The following is a 17711-nucleotide window of genomic DNA, read 5'->3' as shown; positions in this document are numbered from 1 at the left end:
TTTTACAACTAGAATATTCTTATCCCCCACAGCCCCCAGAGAAAAAAGAGAAGGATGAAACCTAAGCACTAGGGAAAATACATTTTTTTCTCTCTTTATTGTGAATTCTAACATAACTTTTGTTAAACATAGAGCACGTGAACATATGACAGTTTCCTTCATTTGTTCTCACATGTAGCTGATAGAGGAATACTCGGGAGGAATGTTTCTAAAGCCATAGAGAACTTCTTCTTCCATTGATTTTCTAGAAATATGACAAAGCATTAGAGGAAAAAGAAAAGCATTTTTAAGTTGTGAGAATATCAAATATTACCCATCAACCCCTGAATCATGCTATTCAAAGTGCTTAAATCTACACTAAAAATAGAACAAAAATGTACTCCCAATGCAGCTAAATTAACACCTATGGATGCCTAAAATATGACTGTGGTCTGAATACTTCCTCTACATTTATTCCACACTTCCATCGTGCATTTAAAAAAATTAAAAACAAAAACAAAAACAAACAAAGAAATAAACCAGGCCATTGTCATGTTTACAGTTTTCTGAGCACTGGGGTAATCTGGAATCCAGTCCAGTGAGGTCACTGCTACCAGTCCCTGACAGGTGTCCATATTATAAACAATGGCCTTCTTGAATTCTGAAAATAACCCAATGTGCAAAGCTGACCTTAAAGTTTATGTGTCCTTGCAGCCTCAGTTCTGGTTTGTGAAAACATGACACAGGTCCAAGGGGAGCACGGGAATAAAAAGAACAGATCGTGGACAAGGACCCAGGCAAGTTGTCAGGGAAATAAGCATTTTGTTTTAGCAAATAAAAACCAATGCACATCCTAAAGCTCCTTTACCTTGTCACACAAACATGAGATATTCGCAGCTTTACAAAATTCTTATAATCATCTCTCATACATTTGCAATTCAATTTTCCCCTCACCAATGAACTCTACTGAAGGTTACATTTTTTTGTGTGTGGCCAACTCATACCTTAGTATTGTGACCAAAACTGTAGAATTGTTTTCTCATTATATGGTGGTAGGAATAAACCAAACATATAGTAGTCACTACACAAGCCCACGGACAATGGCTGGAATGGAAGTTCCTACACTGAATCACTAAAGTAATGCATAAGTTCTATTATCAGTGTTTTCATCACATCGATTTTTTTTAAAAACTAAAAGCTACTTAGGTAATATTTCCCTTTAGCAATTTTGCCCTCTGCAAGTTCCCTTAGGATAGATTTTGTATCATTTTCAACATGAATATGTATTAGCTACTTATGTCATTGATTTCAAACATAAAGCTAAATGGTAAGAGATGAATTTCCTGGGAGCATCAGCTTTCTGTTTCTGACAGAATTATACAATTAAAATAAAACTAATTCTTTATACAGTAAAATTATTTTAAATACTTTCTCATCTAATTTAAAAACTATTTTGTGTAAATAATGTTTATTTTGAAAATACTGATTTCTGTTGGTATTCATATGTTTGACCTCCTGAGTTCTTATATAAACACTTTGAGATTAATAAGTGTTGCTTATGTTCACAAACTGAAACCAAACACTTGATTCTGATTATAGCACTGAAAATTAAATACAGTGAAGTAACATTTAAATACAAGGGGACCCCATAATAAGTTTCACAGATTTGCACTGACTCTTTAGAAAATAACATTTCTATAATACAAGGTGACAAAACATATTTTGATGACACATCCTGTCCTTCCCTTTGGTTTGGAAGCCTTCAATGTAAATTTCATTTTGACTTGTGTTGATTCACCCTTTTGAGTTAACTTGCCTGGCATTTGCACATAATCTCATTTGCAGAAAATCATAGAGGGAAAAGAGGAAGTAGAATAGTAAACAAAAACAGCCACAAACACATTCATGCCTTTCCAGGAAGTGATCAAATATAGGGCTTGATTTTTTTGTTTGTTTTTTGTTTGTTGTTTTTTTTTTGTTTTTGTTTTTTTTTGTTTTTGTTTCTTTTGTTTTGTTCTGTGTTTATATATATATATATATATATTTATATAAGGGTACATCAACTCATTTAAAAAACAGAAACAACACACTCTCCCCCATTTTCATGCCCTTGATCTTCTCTTCTTAGCACTCTGTAGTGGTCACTGTCAAGTGACTAGCACACTTTTGGGTCTGGAGTGTATTCTGACGAGCAGTGAATTAAATGTTAAGACAGTTAGACCCCACCCCCCTACCCCTTCTCAGAGTTTACACGTCATGCCGCCATTAGAAGGGTAGAGGTGGGGAATGAGGTGGGACAAGGAAGAGATTCAGGGCTCTGATTGGTGGGGCCCTCCTATGAGCAAGTGTTCTCATTTTTTTTCCGGAGTGGCAATGCTGGCATTCGTTGCACTGCTTTCTGAAGGCCCACATGGCCCTGCTGATCCTAGGTAGAACCCAAAAGAGGATCCGGTGCTCCTTGTCCCATTGGATAGATTTGTCCAAGCACCCCAAGGAAATGTTAAAAGCAAAACAAAAATCAAGGAAAGGAAATAAAAACCCATTCTAAAACTAAACTAATGAAGCAAAAAAGGGTTTTCTATCTATACATAAGTCTCTTCTTTAAAAAAAGGTAAATTTACAAATTCCAATGACATATAAAACAAAGTCAAAAAATGTAATGGTAAGAGACATGGTAAAACAGGAAGACACTGATGCTACAAAGAAATTGCAAAAAACATATGTACAAGACCCTGTTTTTCCTCATGTTCTAGAGATTGTAATGCATGTTTTTGTTTTTGTTTTTTAAACAGCAGCAGTCGAGGATTTAGTTCCAGGCACTGGACTGCAGACTCTACTCAAACTCCCAGGGACGGGGTGTCCCTTGCTTTTCTGTCACCAGATCACACTGGATATACTGGTCTCCCGTGGCAACAGCGGCAGGATGGCACTGTTTGTGTGGGCCTCGTCTGGATTCTGCTCCCTGCTCGATTTTGTCTGTGGCCGCTGCCCGTTGATGAGTGTCATAGGGATGTTACAATAGGTATGCTGATTGCCTATGGAGGTAAGAGGCAGGGTGCCAGTAGGAGGTACGTCATACTCGTAGCTTCGGTAGTAGTGTTTCTGACGCATTTGTGAATGGTAAGTGTTGTGAAAGGTGGATCGGAGATCTGGATGGGCAGTGGCTAGAGCTGTGGAGGTGGCGGCAGCCATGGAGATGGCTGAGACAGTCTGCAGCTCCCCAAAAGGCCCCTGCTCACTAACATCTAAAGCCTGCTCATGTGTAATGGGTTCTATCCTCTTAAAAGGCATTTCGTATTGTAAACGTTTCCAGAACTTAGAGTTCAACTTGTTGCATTTTGGTCCATGCCACTTAATAACGGTCAGGAGCTTGATGGTGTGCTTGAGGGCCTCCACCTCCTGGTAGTTCATAATTCCTCGTAGTTCACTGCACTCGATGAGTATCACTTTAATTTCTCCAGTCACAAGCATGTTTCGAAGTCTGGTCTCCAGCTCAAAGATGCTCCAGCCTCTTCTGACTACGTAATTTGGGGTCATGACAATAATCAGCCGCTTGCTCTGATCTACACACCTTGCCACATCTTCAATGTATGCTACAACAGAGAAAAGGGTTTATCAGAATAAGTAAATTGAACATTTGGTCCAGAAAGCCCCAGTGGATTCTCTTTCACACAGGAAAATGAGAATTGTTGGTTGTTAGGTAAACCCTTGAGAAGATGAAAATAGCCAATGATCACTTAGAATAGAGGATGGGGCTTTTGCTTCTCTCAGTGATTGAAATATTTTCCCAGGTACAAATCTCTCATTTGGTTTTTTTAAATGTCAAGGCTCATAATATGAGATGCTTTATAGAATAGTGGAAGTGGTTTCCTCAGGGGTATCAAAACTTATTTTTCATTTGAACATATCATGCCATTTCTTTCTTGAGAAACTGACAGATGTAGAAGAAGCAAAAGTTAAAATTTTGTCTAAAAATGATGACTACACAGACAGATACAAGGACACACACACTCTTAAATGAAAACATGAACTTACTTCCAGTTGGGATTAAATCTCTATCTGGTATAAACAACTTATATCCATAATGCTTTTCAAGCATATCAGGAAGGATTTCAAGAGCAAAGCGTTCTTCTTCCCCAGTCTCTTGATTCCACTGGTCAGGATCCACTTTGGTATATGATAAGTATGCATCGTAATCTTTATTATCTGTCAAGAACATTACAGAGTAAAGCTGAAGTCACTACTCTACAAAGAAATCAATAGGACATGAGAACAATCACCTTATTTCATAAGTATCTCCAAATGTCCCATTTCTCGGAGACCAGAGGAAGAAGTTTTTATTAATTTTCATTAATAATTCAATAATGCCAAGTATCATGGAATGAATTTGGGGGTATAAAGGAGTTATATTTTGTTGTTATTAAGACAGTAGGAGAAAAATTAATGAAAACAGCTATGAAATGTTAACATTAAACATTTTTGATGCACAGATCATAGACAATTTTGACAGCTTATAATAGCCACATATTTAGATAATATGTTCTTATTCTACATAATTGTACATTTCACCTAATCCTTCCTTTGATGATTTTACCCTGTTGAAAAAAAAGAAAGAAAATTGAAATTGGCTTGGCTGGCTTGAGGAGTGGTTTTTAGGTTGTGTGCATTGTGCTGATTTTCTTTTGGGGAAAAGATAAAACTTGGAATAATTAATTTTTCTTTGGGAGCTGGTTCTTGGAGTTCAGTATTAAGACTATTAATACGCTGAATTATTATAGAAAAACATATTGTTTTCCTGATCTTCACTTATCTTACATGTAAATTACTGCCTAATTTTATTTCATTATGTTAATCAGTTTGACTGAAAGAATCAAAAATTATAATACAAATGAATTAAACAGTTCTAAAATTTGACTTCTTTCCTCATTCTTCTCCATTTTTACATGAGAACCCTTCAAATATTTGATGACTACTATTGTGCATTATCTTTATCTTAGTGTAAACATCCCAAAATTCTCATTTGTTTTTTCTTAGAACAAGAAGTCATTGATCTTCTTCTGCAGAATCTCATCTGTCAATTTCCTTTTCAGAGTGTGATATCAGGATTCATAATTCACCTCAATTCTAAATACTATCAGTAGGCTGTGTCTATCAATATCAATATGCTTAGGTCTCTTTTGTGCTTCCTTGATGATTGTCATTGTATTATTTGATTATTAGATCAAGTTGAGTTGAAACATTCCTATATTTCAGAACAAAAAGATCTTGGCATTTGGTATAGAAAATTTTAAATATTTGGGATATAAAATATCAAAGATAGAGGGGCATCCATGACTTGCTCTGGGTGGCTCTGGGACACTCCTTTTGACTTCAAAGACACTAAAACTCACTTCTGAAGGTACATATGTATGTTCATTTAGTAGTCTGATAATCCTGAGCTACCTAGAAGTCATTCTATAGCTTGTTATGGAAAACTCAGAGAACTGTTTACTTCACTTAAGGTTAACACAGGCATATAAGAAACTAGCAACTCTACTATAGGATCCCTGGGGAAATAAAAAAACCTTAAGCTATGGAAAACTTTTTAAGAGCAACTTTCAGGTAATAAAAAAAAAGTAATCATCCCAATCATGTCATATTTGGGTATTTGTCATTTTCTTTACAACAAGATATAGTTGTACACAGTAATTCAATTTTCACAAAAATGATAATTATATTTTTTATACCATATATATGCAGATATGCCAGTGGTCTATAGTGGTACCACTCTGTTGATGTAAATACTTGACTAAGAAATAATAGAAAATAGCACACAATAAAGCTACAATATAATACCAGTTAATATTTAATTAAAATGTCCATTTATTAGATAATCACATGCCATATCTATGAGATAAAATCTTCCTTCACAATATGGGTCAGTAACTTCCAGTCTAGTAGAAGATGTAGACAAGTCCACAATCTATTTCCAGAGGATAAATATGTTGCAAAGAATAGTACAAGCGTCATGGGCCAATGGGAGGACTCTTTAAGCCAGATTGAAGATTGCAGAATGATTTCATGCATATACTATTCTTTTTCTGGGATTATTTCTCTTCTAATTTTTTACAACGTACTATAAAGTACTGAAGTTTGCCCCAATCTGGGATGGGTAATGACTAGATCCTCATTTTTCACCTTTTGTCTTGTATAGGCTCAAAAGCATTTGAAAACCAGATCAATACAAACACCAAAGAGAATAGTGCACTTATGACCACATGTAAACAACTGGTCCACCAATACTAGTAAGTTCCAGATGGATGTCACTTTTGCTTACATGACACTGTTTCTGGTTCTCCTGCCTCATCCATGGACATCTCTCTTCCAATTCATAAATGCTATCATTTCTTAAGATGTTTCCTGTGGCCTGTTTCATTTGTCTCTCAGCCTATGTTCCCTTAAAAATCTTTTTCTCCCATTACATCAACAACCACGTCTATGTAGATGTCTCCCTAACTTAGATGTCCAATCTTGTCTTCTTTCTCATGAACCTGTAACCTGGACATTCAACATGTTCACAACCAAACAAACTTTCCACCTCAAGCTTTGTTCATGTTTTATTTCACTTAAATTTTAGTAACATAAGAATCTCACGTCTATAGTCTCTAAATGTCAGATGCATATTCCATTTATCTCTTCTCATTATCAATAATCTCACAGCCATTCACTGGTAAAAATCCTTTGGATTGTTTCCATATAGGGTGAGGTCCTACTCTCTCCTCAGCTGCTATAATTATATTTTATTGGGTCTTTCCTCTCTGTTTCCTTATTCTTCTGGCCCATTCCACATAGAATCAGAAAATTTATTTTTTCAAACCTCACAACTGATTACATTTATGGTAGCTTGAAAAATACTTATGGCTACCCATTGTCAAAAAGCCAGCAGCTATCTCTGCAGTTGGTTTCCTTTCAATTTGAGTCTGATATCTTTGAGTTGAAGGTGATCTCTTTTACCACATATTATATTATTGTGCTCACATCTTATCTTCTTTCTTTGACCACAAGATCCTTGATTCAGATATATGACTAGGGATTAGTAGATGTTCAAACATATCTGTTGATTAAATGAATGAATGGCCTCTAGTTTGGGTATCACATGACATATATCTATGGCTAATGGAGAGATTTTCTCAAGATTTGGGCCATTTCCTAGGAGAGGTGGCTTTGGTGATACATACTCCAAGTTGCCTGGATTCCTCAAGCAATTACTAGGAGTGACAGGGTCAAAGTTTAGCAAAGTTTCTTTGGAATAATCTTGAACTGTACTTTCTTATTGTGACTCATTGAAGGCTCAGAGTCCTTGTAAGCGTCTCTGAAAAAGTGGTTTTCATACTTAAGCATGAATGGCAACAATTTGGAAGACTTCCTAAAATACAGACTGATAGGCCCCACCTCTGGAGTTTTCCATTCAGAATATCTAGAATAGGTCCTTAGAATTGAAATTTATAGAAAACTCTCAAGTGATAATTGATGCCAGCCCAGGGACAACACTTTGAGAAACTTTGCTTTACAACAGAGTATAGGTACTCCAGGCATAGGTATTGGAGCTTCCCAGGTAGCTCAAATGGTAAAGAATCTGCCTGTGATGCAGGAGACCTGGGTTCAATCCCTGGGTTGTGAAGATACCCTGGAGAAGGGAATGGCAACCCACTCCAGTATTCTTGCCTGGAGAATTCCATGGACAGAGGAGCCTGGTGGGCTACAGTCCATGGGGTTGCAAAGAGTCGGATATGACTGAGTGACCAACACTTTCACTTTCATAGGTACTCCAAGGTCTCAAAGGTATCAAAGAAGTGCAGTCAGCTGCCAGGTAACTGATCAAAAGTATCACAAAGCCTACACACTGCAGCCTCAGCTTCATGATAAGGGGACTTGATACTTACAAGATATGTACTCTATTTTATCTAGAAATGAGATGAAAATCCATGAAAATCCACACTTTCATCAAAAAGGGGATAAATTCGTACCTAGACTGATATAGTCAGTAACCATATTAAGATTAAATGAACCCCAGGAATAGGTACTGTGGTCTCAGTCAGTTTTCTATCTCTTTATGTCATCTGGATGAGTTTGCAAGATTTAAGCTAACATCCCCCAGGTAAAAAGGAGATGTTCACATGGAGGTTATTCTGGTAAGAAATAGAACTAAAAGGCCCCTTGCAAGCAGCTACAGCAGCATCCTTTCTCAAATCAATGGACACTTGATTGATATCTAATTTCTCTCCCCAGAGTCTATGTCAGTGCAGTACTGGGCTAGGCATTTATTTGCCAACAGAAGCAAACTCCTGATTTGAAAATTTTCAAACTGAAAATACCATGTCATATTTCATGCTAAATGCAATAACATTTGGATTCTAAGGTTTCTGCTTTTTTCTCAGTTACCTGCTGAGTCAGAGTCATGGGAAATATCTCTTAGATATTTTTTATGTCTGTAAGAATGCATATTGACTAATCTTAATGTGTATAAGAAATTGAAAATGTGAGATTTTTATAATCATAGAAAAAAACAAAATTATGCTAAGATTTTTAAATGATAGGACTGTGATCTTTCAAATTCAACTTAAGTTTATAAATAGCTGAAAATGAATTAAATGTCATAGAAGGATAGTACCACAATCTATATCTTATTCTGAACTTTATTCTGTAAATTTTATTTTCTGTAATTTAAACCCTCAAGTATAATTCTGTTGACTGCAGAGATGGAAAGCAGTTGACATACACACCTTTTCTAATAATATTTATAGGTTCTAATATAGTCATTGGTTTACTCTTTCCATGATTTTCAAGAGATTCTCACTGTAATGTCCCACAAAAAAAGAAAAATAGGAATGAAGTCATCAAGATGGTCAAATAAGATATCATTTGCATGTATCCTCTCTTCTGCAGCACAGAGCCAGTCCTGTCCACCCAAGGACCCATCCAATGACCAGGTATTAGCCCTCCCAGTGACCTGGTGGGAGCCATACCCATCCACACTCCTGATAGTGAGTCCACCGACTGAAGACACAACTGTGGATCCTGAAGTGAAAACCGTCCAAGTGCTATACTACTGAACAAGGTTCTAGAGGTATTCCTATCCACCCAGAGAACAGATAGGACCCATGTGAACCTGAGCTCCAACCCAGTATGATTAGGTTTCTGGAAGTAATCGCACTGGCCTGGGGAACAGACAGAAGAACTTTACCTGCTAAAGTCAGTCTTTAAATATTAGAAGAGATATTTGCTCTTTCAAATGTACAGACACCAATGCAAGGATACATGGATCACAAAGAATCAGGCAAATATGGTGTCACCTAAGGAGATGGCTGGATGGCATCACTGACTTGATGGACGTGAGTCTGAGTGAACTCCGGGAGTTGGTGATGGACGGGGAGGCCTGGCGTGCTGCGATTCATGGGGTCGCAAAGAGTCAGACACGACTGAGCAAATGAACTGAACTGAACTGAAGGAAAGTAATAATGTGCCAGTAACCAACACCTAAGAAATGGAGGTCTACAACTTGTGAGATAAAAAAGTAAAAATAATCATCTTAAAGAAAATCAGTGAAAATAAATACAGACAGTTTAACAAAGTCAGGAAAATAATGCATGAATAAAACGTGAAAGTCATGAAGTTGTGTCCAACTCTTTATGATCCCATGGACTATGCAGTCCATGGAATTCTCCAGGCCAGAATACTGGAGTGGGTAGTTGTTCCCTTCTCCAGGGGATCTTCCATTTAATAAAGAAACAGAAACCATAAAAAAGAACCAGACAGAAATTCTCAAGCTAGTAACCACTTTGGCTGGTGAATTCTACCAAATATTTAAAGAAGAATTAACACAATCCTTTGCAAACTCTTCCAAGGAAAAAATAAAAGAGAAGGGAACATATCCAAATGAATTTTATGATGCCAGCATTATCCTGATACAAAAACCAGTTAAGAATACTACAAGAAAACTACAAGTCAATATCCCTAATGAATACAGATACAGAAATTCTCAACAAAATACTAGCAAACCAAATTCAACTGTACCTTAAACAGATAATATAACATGATCAAGTGGGATTTATTCCTGGGATGCAAGGATGGATCAACATGTGCAAATCAATAAATGTGGTATACCACATTAATAAAATGAGGAATAAAAATCATATGATCCTGTCAATAGATTCAGAAAAAAGGATGTGACAAAACAGTTTATAATTTCATTATAAAAGCTCTCAAAAAGTTGGGTAGAGAAAGAAAATGCTTCAACATAATAAAGGCTAGGGGACTTCCCTGGAAGTCCAGTGGTTAAGACTCTGTGCTCCTAATGCAGGGGGCACAGGTTTGATCCCTGGCCAGGGAACCAAAGATCCCACATGACACATGGTGTGGCCAAAAAAATATGAACATAAAATATGAAGACAGTAGAATATTGTTTTGTAAAATATTATTCAGCCATAAAAATGAAGGAAATCTATTTTATTTGGGTGGGCCTTGAGGGCATTATGCTTAAGCGAAACAAGTCAGACAGAGAAAGACAAATATTGAATGATCTCACTTGCAATGTGGAATTGCAAAAGCTGAACTAATGGAAAAAGAGAGTAGAATGGTGGTTGTCAGGGGCTGGGAGTGGGGACATGCTAGTCAAAATAAATAAACTTCCAGCTATAAGAAGAATAATCTCTAGGGATACATAGAAACTTTGGTTAACAATACTGTATTATATACTTGAGTGTGGCAGAGAGTAGATCTTAAATGTTCTCACTACAAAAAGAAATATTTATGTGTGGTGATGGATATGTTAGATAATGTTATTGTGGCAATCATTTCACAATGTATATATGTGTCAAATTGTCACATTGTACATCTTGAATGTATACAATGTTATATGTCAATTATATCTCAATAAGGCTGGGGGTAAAAAGAGAAACAAAAAATACCAAACCTAATCAATTAACTAGCTGCTTTGTTACTTTAAGTCAAACAACTAGTCCAGTAGAATTTTCTCCTTCAATTTACTGAATCAACTACTATGTTTTATAAAAAGATATATTTGAGGAGAAAAAAGCTTGGACACTGGAGAGTGAAGAAATAAAAATACAAATTAAAAACATTATTAAGAAATTTTGATGAGAGAAGGAAAATATAGAACTGTGTATCAGGAATAAAAAAAAGTGGTTTATAAAAATGATAAACATTTTTTTTTTTTGACATGTGAGAGGATATTAGTCAATTCTCTTTAGAAGGACTGAGAAGCCAAAGAATCCATGGATTGTTTTTTTTTTTTTTTAGAACAATAGAGCTTTTAAGAAAATGTAGAATGAAGACTCCCTTATCAAGATGAAGGTGGTGGCTATATTGAATGTGCACTAGGAAAGAGATTTACTGATAATATAAATGGCTTGAGATTGACATTCAGGTCTTTGGGAGTTTTTAACCTTTAAAAACCTATTGAATAGTTGTCAGATGTTATTGGCAGGTGGCCATTTCTTTTTAAAATTTATTTTCAAATATTTATAAGTCACATATGTGAAACTGACTAGTGACAGAGGCTATTATTCAACAAATGGATTACCAAAATGAGACTGGGGTAGGGTTCCATGATAAACTGTGTATTTCATTTTAAAGATGATTTTCTACATTTGCATGTAGTACATTAGCAGAGAATTATGTGATCATTAACAACTAGCATTGATATAATTTGAATAAATAAGAGATTTTTAAAAATTAAGTCATTTCTTTCTTGTATTTCAGACTTGACCTTCATATGTTTTGTTACATTTCCAACTAATAATTTTTCATTTAAAACATCTGTAGAAATAGATCTTTGAATAAAAAACATTATGCACATATTAATATTTTGATTTTGTGATTACTGAATGGCATTGTTTTAATAAATTCCACATTTCATGTCAATTCAGCCAGGGCAGCCTCTGACCATTATATTCTAAAATGAATCTGCTTGATTTTTACAGTTTGAAAATTTAACAATATTGTTCTAGTTTACATGTTTGATTACTTGGTACTCTTCTGGACTATTTGATTCCATAGGACCTTGAATACTGAAATGTGTCACTAATTAAAATATTTATGATATGATACACTGAAGGAAAAAAACAGCAGCTGAGCTTAAATTCAGACTGCCATTAATTTTATTTTACTCATTTGTGACTTCATTTCCAGATCTATAAAACTGCAGCTCCCTAAAGAATATGTCTGTGAAGAAAGCGGAGCACTGAAGAATTTATACTTTTGAACTGTGGTGTTGGAGAAGACTCTTGAGAGTCCCTTGGACTGCAAGGAGATCCAACCAGTCCATTCTAAAGGAGATCACTCCTGGGTGTTCATTGGAAGGACTGATGCTGAAGCTGAAACTCCAATACTTTGGCCACCTCATGCAAAGAGTTGACTCATTGGAAAAGACTCTGATGCTGGGAGGGATTGGGGGCAGGAGAAGAAGGGGACGACAGAGGATGAGATGGCTGGATGGCATCACTGACTCGATGGACGTGAGTTTGAGTGAACTCTGGGAGTTGGTGTTGCACAGGGAGGCCTGGCGTGCTGTGATTCATGGGGTCGCAAAGAATCGGACACGACTGAGCGACTGAACTGAACTGAACTGAAAGAATATGTCTAGGATTAAATGAGTCTCCACCATACAGTGAAATGCTTGGCCCAAAGCAAGTATTCAGTAGATACTAGTTTCTTTCCTTTGAATCTTTAAGAGGACAGTGGGCAGCGTAGATGGTAAAAGTCTTAATTAGGAGGGTAACACCATATTTGCTTGGGTTTATTTCTGTGTTCTCATTCTATCCCATTGGTCTACTTGTCTTTTTATGCCAGTATATATATATATATATATACACACACACACATACACACACACATACACACACTGTTTTGAAGTGCGATAGTAAAGTAAAGTCACTCAGTCGTGTCTGACTCTTTGTGACCCCATGGACTGTAGCTAACCAGGCTCCTCTTTCCCTGGGATTTTCCAGGCAAGAGTACTGGAGTGGGTTGCCATTTCCTTCTCCAGAGGATCTTCCGGACCCAGGGATCCAACCCAGGTCTCCCTCATTGTAGACAGATGTTTTACCATCTGAGCATGAAGTGTGATAACTCCTGCTTTATTCTTTCTCAGGATTTCTTTGGCTCTTTAGGGTCTTTCATGCTTCCATATTAATTTTAGTAGTGTATTTTCTACTTCTGTAAAAACTGCATCTGGACCCTTGATAGGGATTGCACTGCATCTACAGAAGGCTTTTGCTAGAATTGCCATTTTAACAGAATTAATTTTTTCAATCCATGAACACAGGATACCTTTCCACTTGTTTGTGTCTTCTGCAATTTCTTTCATCAATGCTTTGTAGTTTTGAAACTTAAACTCATGGAAAAAAGACCAAACTTATAGTTATCAGAGGTGGAAGGTAGAAGAGGGAAAGTTACAAATTTCTAGTTATAAAATAAGTAAGTACTATGGATATAATGTACAGCATGACTATACCTAACACTGCTGTTTAATATACAGGAAAGTTGTTAACAGAGAGTAAATCCTATGAGTTGTCATCACAAGGAGAATTTTTGTCCTTTTTTCTTTCTTTTATTTTTATTGTATCTATATGAGAAGATGGATATTAGCTGAGCCTATTATGGTACTTTTTTCACAATACATGTAATTCAAACCATTAGGTTATATGCCTTGAACTTGCAAAATGATGTATGTCAATTATTTCTCAATAAAACTAGGGGAAAAAAGAAAAAAAGAGGGTAAGAGTTGGCAGCATACTCTAGAGAACATGGGATTTGGAGTAAAAAGGCTTGATTCCTATCACTTAGCTTATGATTTTGAGTAAGGTATACACCAAAATCAGCTATATTGGTTTCTCCTTCTGAAACTCAAAAACACAGTCTAGATCGTTTACGTGTAGGCAAATTATCTAATTACCATCAGCAAAAAATACCCCCAAACAAACAAAAAACCCAAGGGTGTTTCTAAATGATTTTACGGAAGTACTGTGTGTCACAGAAGACAGTGTTTCATCATGAGGACAATGATTCCTGAAACACTTAATGCTATGCTATGCTAAGTCACTTCAGTCGTGTCCGACTCTGTGCGACCCCATAGACGGCAGCCCACCAGGCTCCCCCGTCCCTGGGATTCTCCAGGCAAGAACACTGGAGTGGGTTGCCATTTCCTTCTCCAATGCATGAAAGTGAAAAGTGAAAGTGAAGTCGCTCAGTCGTGTCCGACTCTTAGCGACCCCATGGATTGCAGCCTAACAGGCTCCTCTGTCCATGGGTTTTCCAAGCAAGAGTACTGGAGTGGGGTGCCATTGCCTTCTCCAGAAACACTTAATAGTAACCTTATAATTGAAGAAGAATGAAAAATAAATTCTATGACATAAGACTGTATAGATACCAATTTATTTCAAATGCTTTAAATGGAGCAGTTCTTCATATTTTCCAGGGTCAGTGGGTAGAGATTATGAAAGATTGCTCTGACTCACTTTGTCCAATATCTGTAATAATTCTTAAAGTAGAACTAGAAGAGATCTCTTTCTTTATCTTTAAAATAGGAATCATATTAGTTATTATAGTCTTTGCATAAGCTTGCCCTGCCAAGCCCTGCCATCATTATGAATAAGCACATCCCTCAAATCCCATACACAGGAGATAAAAGCTAAAGAAAGCACTTTATAATCTGAGAAAAACAAACAAAAAGTAGATTCACCCTGTCTAGCACAAGATCCACCCCCCCAAATGAAGTCTTAAGCTTGTTCCCATAAGTTATACCTTAATGAAATCTTACATAGTACCTTACTGACATCTACCAAAACAATCATCAGTGTAAGACAGCTTACTCTTTGCTGTTTTCTTTTATTCATAGACTATAACAATATAATCTTGTTTTTCTTTAAATATCTGTTATATTTTTTTATTTGTAGAATCAATTCTAAAATCTAGACATCCTTGAAAGATTTTTGGAACAATTCTTTTATTCATGACTTTTAGCCTTTTGTTCCCATAAATAAACAAATGTGGTATGGAATCTTGAATTCATAATGCTGTACAAGTAGTAAGTATTTACTAGTAAGTGCTCATCATTCAAAGTGAAAGAGCTATAAAAATGATGTGCCTGAAGTGCCATTTTAGTATAGATGAAGGAGAAAATGACTACATCTTGGGATCATGAGGGGAATCTCTGTAAGTTAGGGAGAACCATTAGCTGTATATGAAAGAGGAAAAGAGAAGGGAGGGAGAAGAGAAAAGAAGGAAGGAAAGAAAGAAGGATGGTCTATCTTTACACAAACATTTAAACAGAGTGGAAGGGAAATCCCAGTCAGAGGCATGTAGGGGCAAATTAGTCTGATGTTATTGGGATAACAGTATTTTCTTTGTAAATATGCTGGCAAATATGGTGAGACATCATATTAGTGTATATTCAGCTCTAGAGACAGTAGGTTGCCTTTATCAGGATGGTCAGCTAGCATTTAATTAGAATAAGGAACACTCTAGAGCCACTACAAACACTTCACCTATCATTATTTCTGATCAAAAGTAGATGCTTCATAAATTAGCACAATGGATATTAGAAATCAAGTTTCACTGCTAAAATTAGTGACTTTTTTACTAAGTATAGTGGATTTTGGAAATGGACCCTCAATGTTGAAATCAGTGCTACTTAAGACATATGCCCAAGAAATCATAAACAAAATGAAAAGACAGCTAATAGAATGGGATAAAATATTTGCAAATGATGCAATTGACAAGGGATTAACTTCCAAAATATCCAAAGAGTTCATAGAGCTCAATAAAAAACAAACAAACAAACAATGAACAATTCAATCATAAAATGGGCAGAAGACTTAATGGATATTTCTCCAAAGAAGACATACAGATGGTTAACAGGTACATGAAAAAATTCTCAACATTAGTAATTACTAGAAAAATGCAAACCAAAACTACAAAGAGGTACCACCTCTCACCTGTCAGAATGGCCATCATTTAAAAAAATCTACAAATAACCAATGCTGGAGAGAGTGTGGAAAACAGTAACCCTCCTACACTGTTGTGGGGAATGTGGTACAGCTACTGTGGAGAACAGTACGGAGGCTCCTTAAAAAACTGAAAACAGAATTACCATATGATCCAGCATTCCCACTCCTGGGTATATATCCAGAGAAAACTCTCATTCAAAAAGATACATGCACACCAGAGTTCACTGCAGTACTACTGACAATAGCCAAGACATGGAAGTAAACTAAATGTCCATCGACAGATAAATGGACAAGGAATATGTCCACATACACATACATGCATACAATGGAATATTACTCAGCCATAAAAAGGGTGAAGTAATACCATTTGCAGCAACATGGATGGATCTAGAGATTATCATACTAAATGAAGTAAGCCAGACAGAAAAATACAAATACCATACGATATCACTTATGTGTGGAATCTAAAAAGAATACAGATGAAGTTATTTACAGAACAGGAATAGATCCAGAGATAGAAAACAAACTTAGGGTTATGTGAAAGTGGGGGAAGGATAAATTAAGAGTTTGCAATTAACATACATGCTCTACTATATATAAAATAGACAAATAAGGATTTACTGTATAGCATAAAGGGAGTACGTCAAGACTGTATATTGTCACCCTGCTTATTTAACTTATATGCAGAGTACATCATGAGAAACGCTGGGCTGGAAGAAGCACAAACTGGAATCAAGATTGCCGGGAGAAATATCAACAACCTCAGATATGCAGATGACACCACCCTTATGGCAGAAAGTGAAGAGGAACTCAAAAGCCTCTTGATGAGAGTGAAAAAAGTTGGCTTAAAGCTCAACATTCAGAAAATGAAGATTATGGCATCTGGTCCCATCACTTCATGGGAAATAGATGGGGAAACAGTGGAAACAGTGTTAGACTTTATTTTTGGGGGCTCCAAAATCACTGCAGATGGTAACTGCAGCCATGAAATTAAAAGACACTCCTTGGAAGAAAAGTTATGACCAACCTAGATAGCATATTAAAAAGCAGAGACATTACTTTGCCAACAAAGGTCTGTCTAGTCAAGGCTATGGTTTTTCCAGTGGTCAGGTATGGGTGTGAGAGTTGGACTGTGAAGGAAGCTGAGTGCCGAAGAATTGATGCTTTTGAACTGTGGTGTTGGAGAAGACTCTTGAGAGTCCCTTGGACTGCAAGGAGATCCAACCAGTCCATTCTAAAGGAGAACAGCCCTGGGTGTTCCTTGGAAGGAATGAAGCTAAAGCTGAAACTCAAGTACTTTGGCCACCTCATGAGAAGAGTTGACTCATTGGAAAAGACTGATGCTGGGAGGGATTGGAGGCAGGAGGAGAAGGGGACGACAGATGTGGGGAGCGAGCGCCGCCCGTGGCAAAGGTCATGAGGAAGGAGGCTTGACATACGCAAAGGCGGGATCAAGCCTCAGGAGTCTCCCTGGAAATTCTCGAGCAATCTACCCCAAAACCAGAGTCTGCCTACTCTCTGCTTTGTGCTCTTACCTACACCTCTGACTTTACGGGGGGCTGTCCCCCACCACCTCTTTCGGAGAAGGAGTTAACCTAGAGCTCCAGTTAATAATAATTCCTGGGTGTGACAAGAGTGTTTTAACCTACAAACTCCTCTGAAGGTTCTCTAGCCTGCCTGACAGGCTCGTCCAGCCACATGTGATTGCTCACAGCCTCCCAACCT

General features: G+C 36.8%; 1 protein-coding gene across 1 annotated transcript in view; it reads right to left on the bottom strand.

The window, feature by feature from the left end:
• Nucleotides 1-1992: 1992 nt before the first annotated feature.
• IL1RAPL1 (interleukin 1 receptor accessory protein like 1) overlaps nt 1993-17711 on the bottom strand; it is a 1448054-nt gene continuing 1432335 nt past the window's right edge. The window contains exons 10-11 of the mRNA XM_027533998.1: nt 4015-4185; nt 1993-3572 (exon numbers count right to left, since the gene is read on the bottom strand). Of these exons, the coding sequence (XP_027389799.1) occupies nt 2854-3572; nt 4015-4185 (890 nt within the window). The 3' untranslated portion in view covers nt 1993-2853. The remainder of the gene's footprint in view (nt 3573-4014; nt 4186-17711) is intronic.

This window comes from Bos indicus x Bos taurus, chromosome X (genome assembly GCF_003369695.1).
Source record: "Bos indicus x Bos taurus breed Angus x Brahman F1 hybrid chromosome X, Bos_hybrid_MaternalHap_v2.0, whole genome shotgun sequence".
Lineage (NCBI taxonomy): Eukaryota > Metazoa > Chordata > Mammalia > Artiodactyla > Bovidae > Bos > Bos indicus x Bos taurus.
This window is presented reverse-complemented; position numbering and strand designations above follow the sequence as displayed.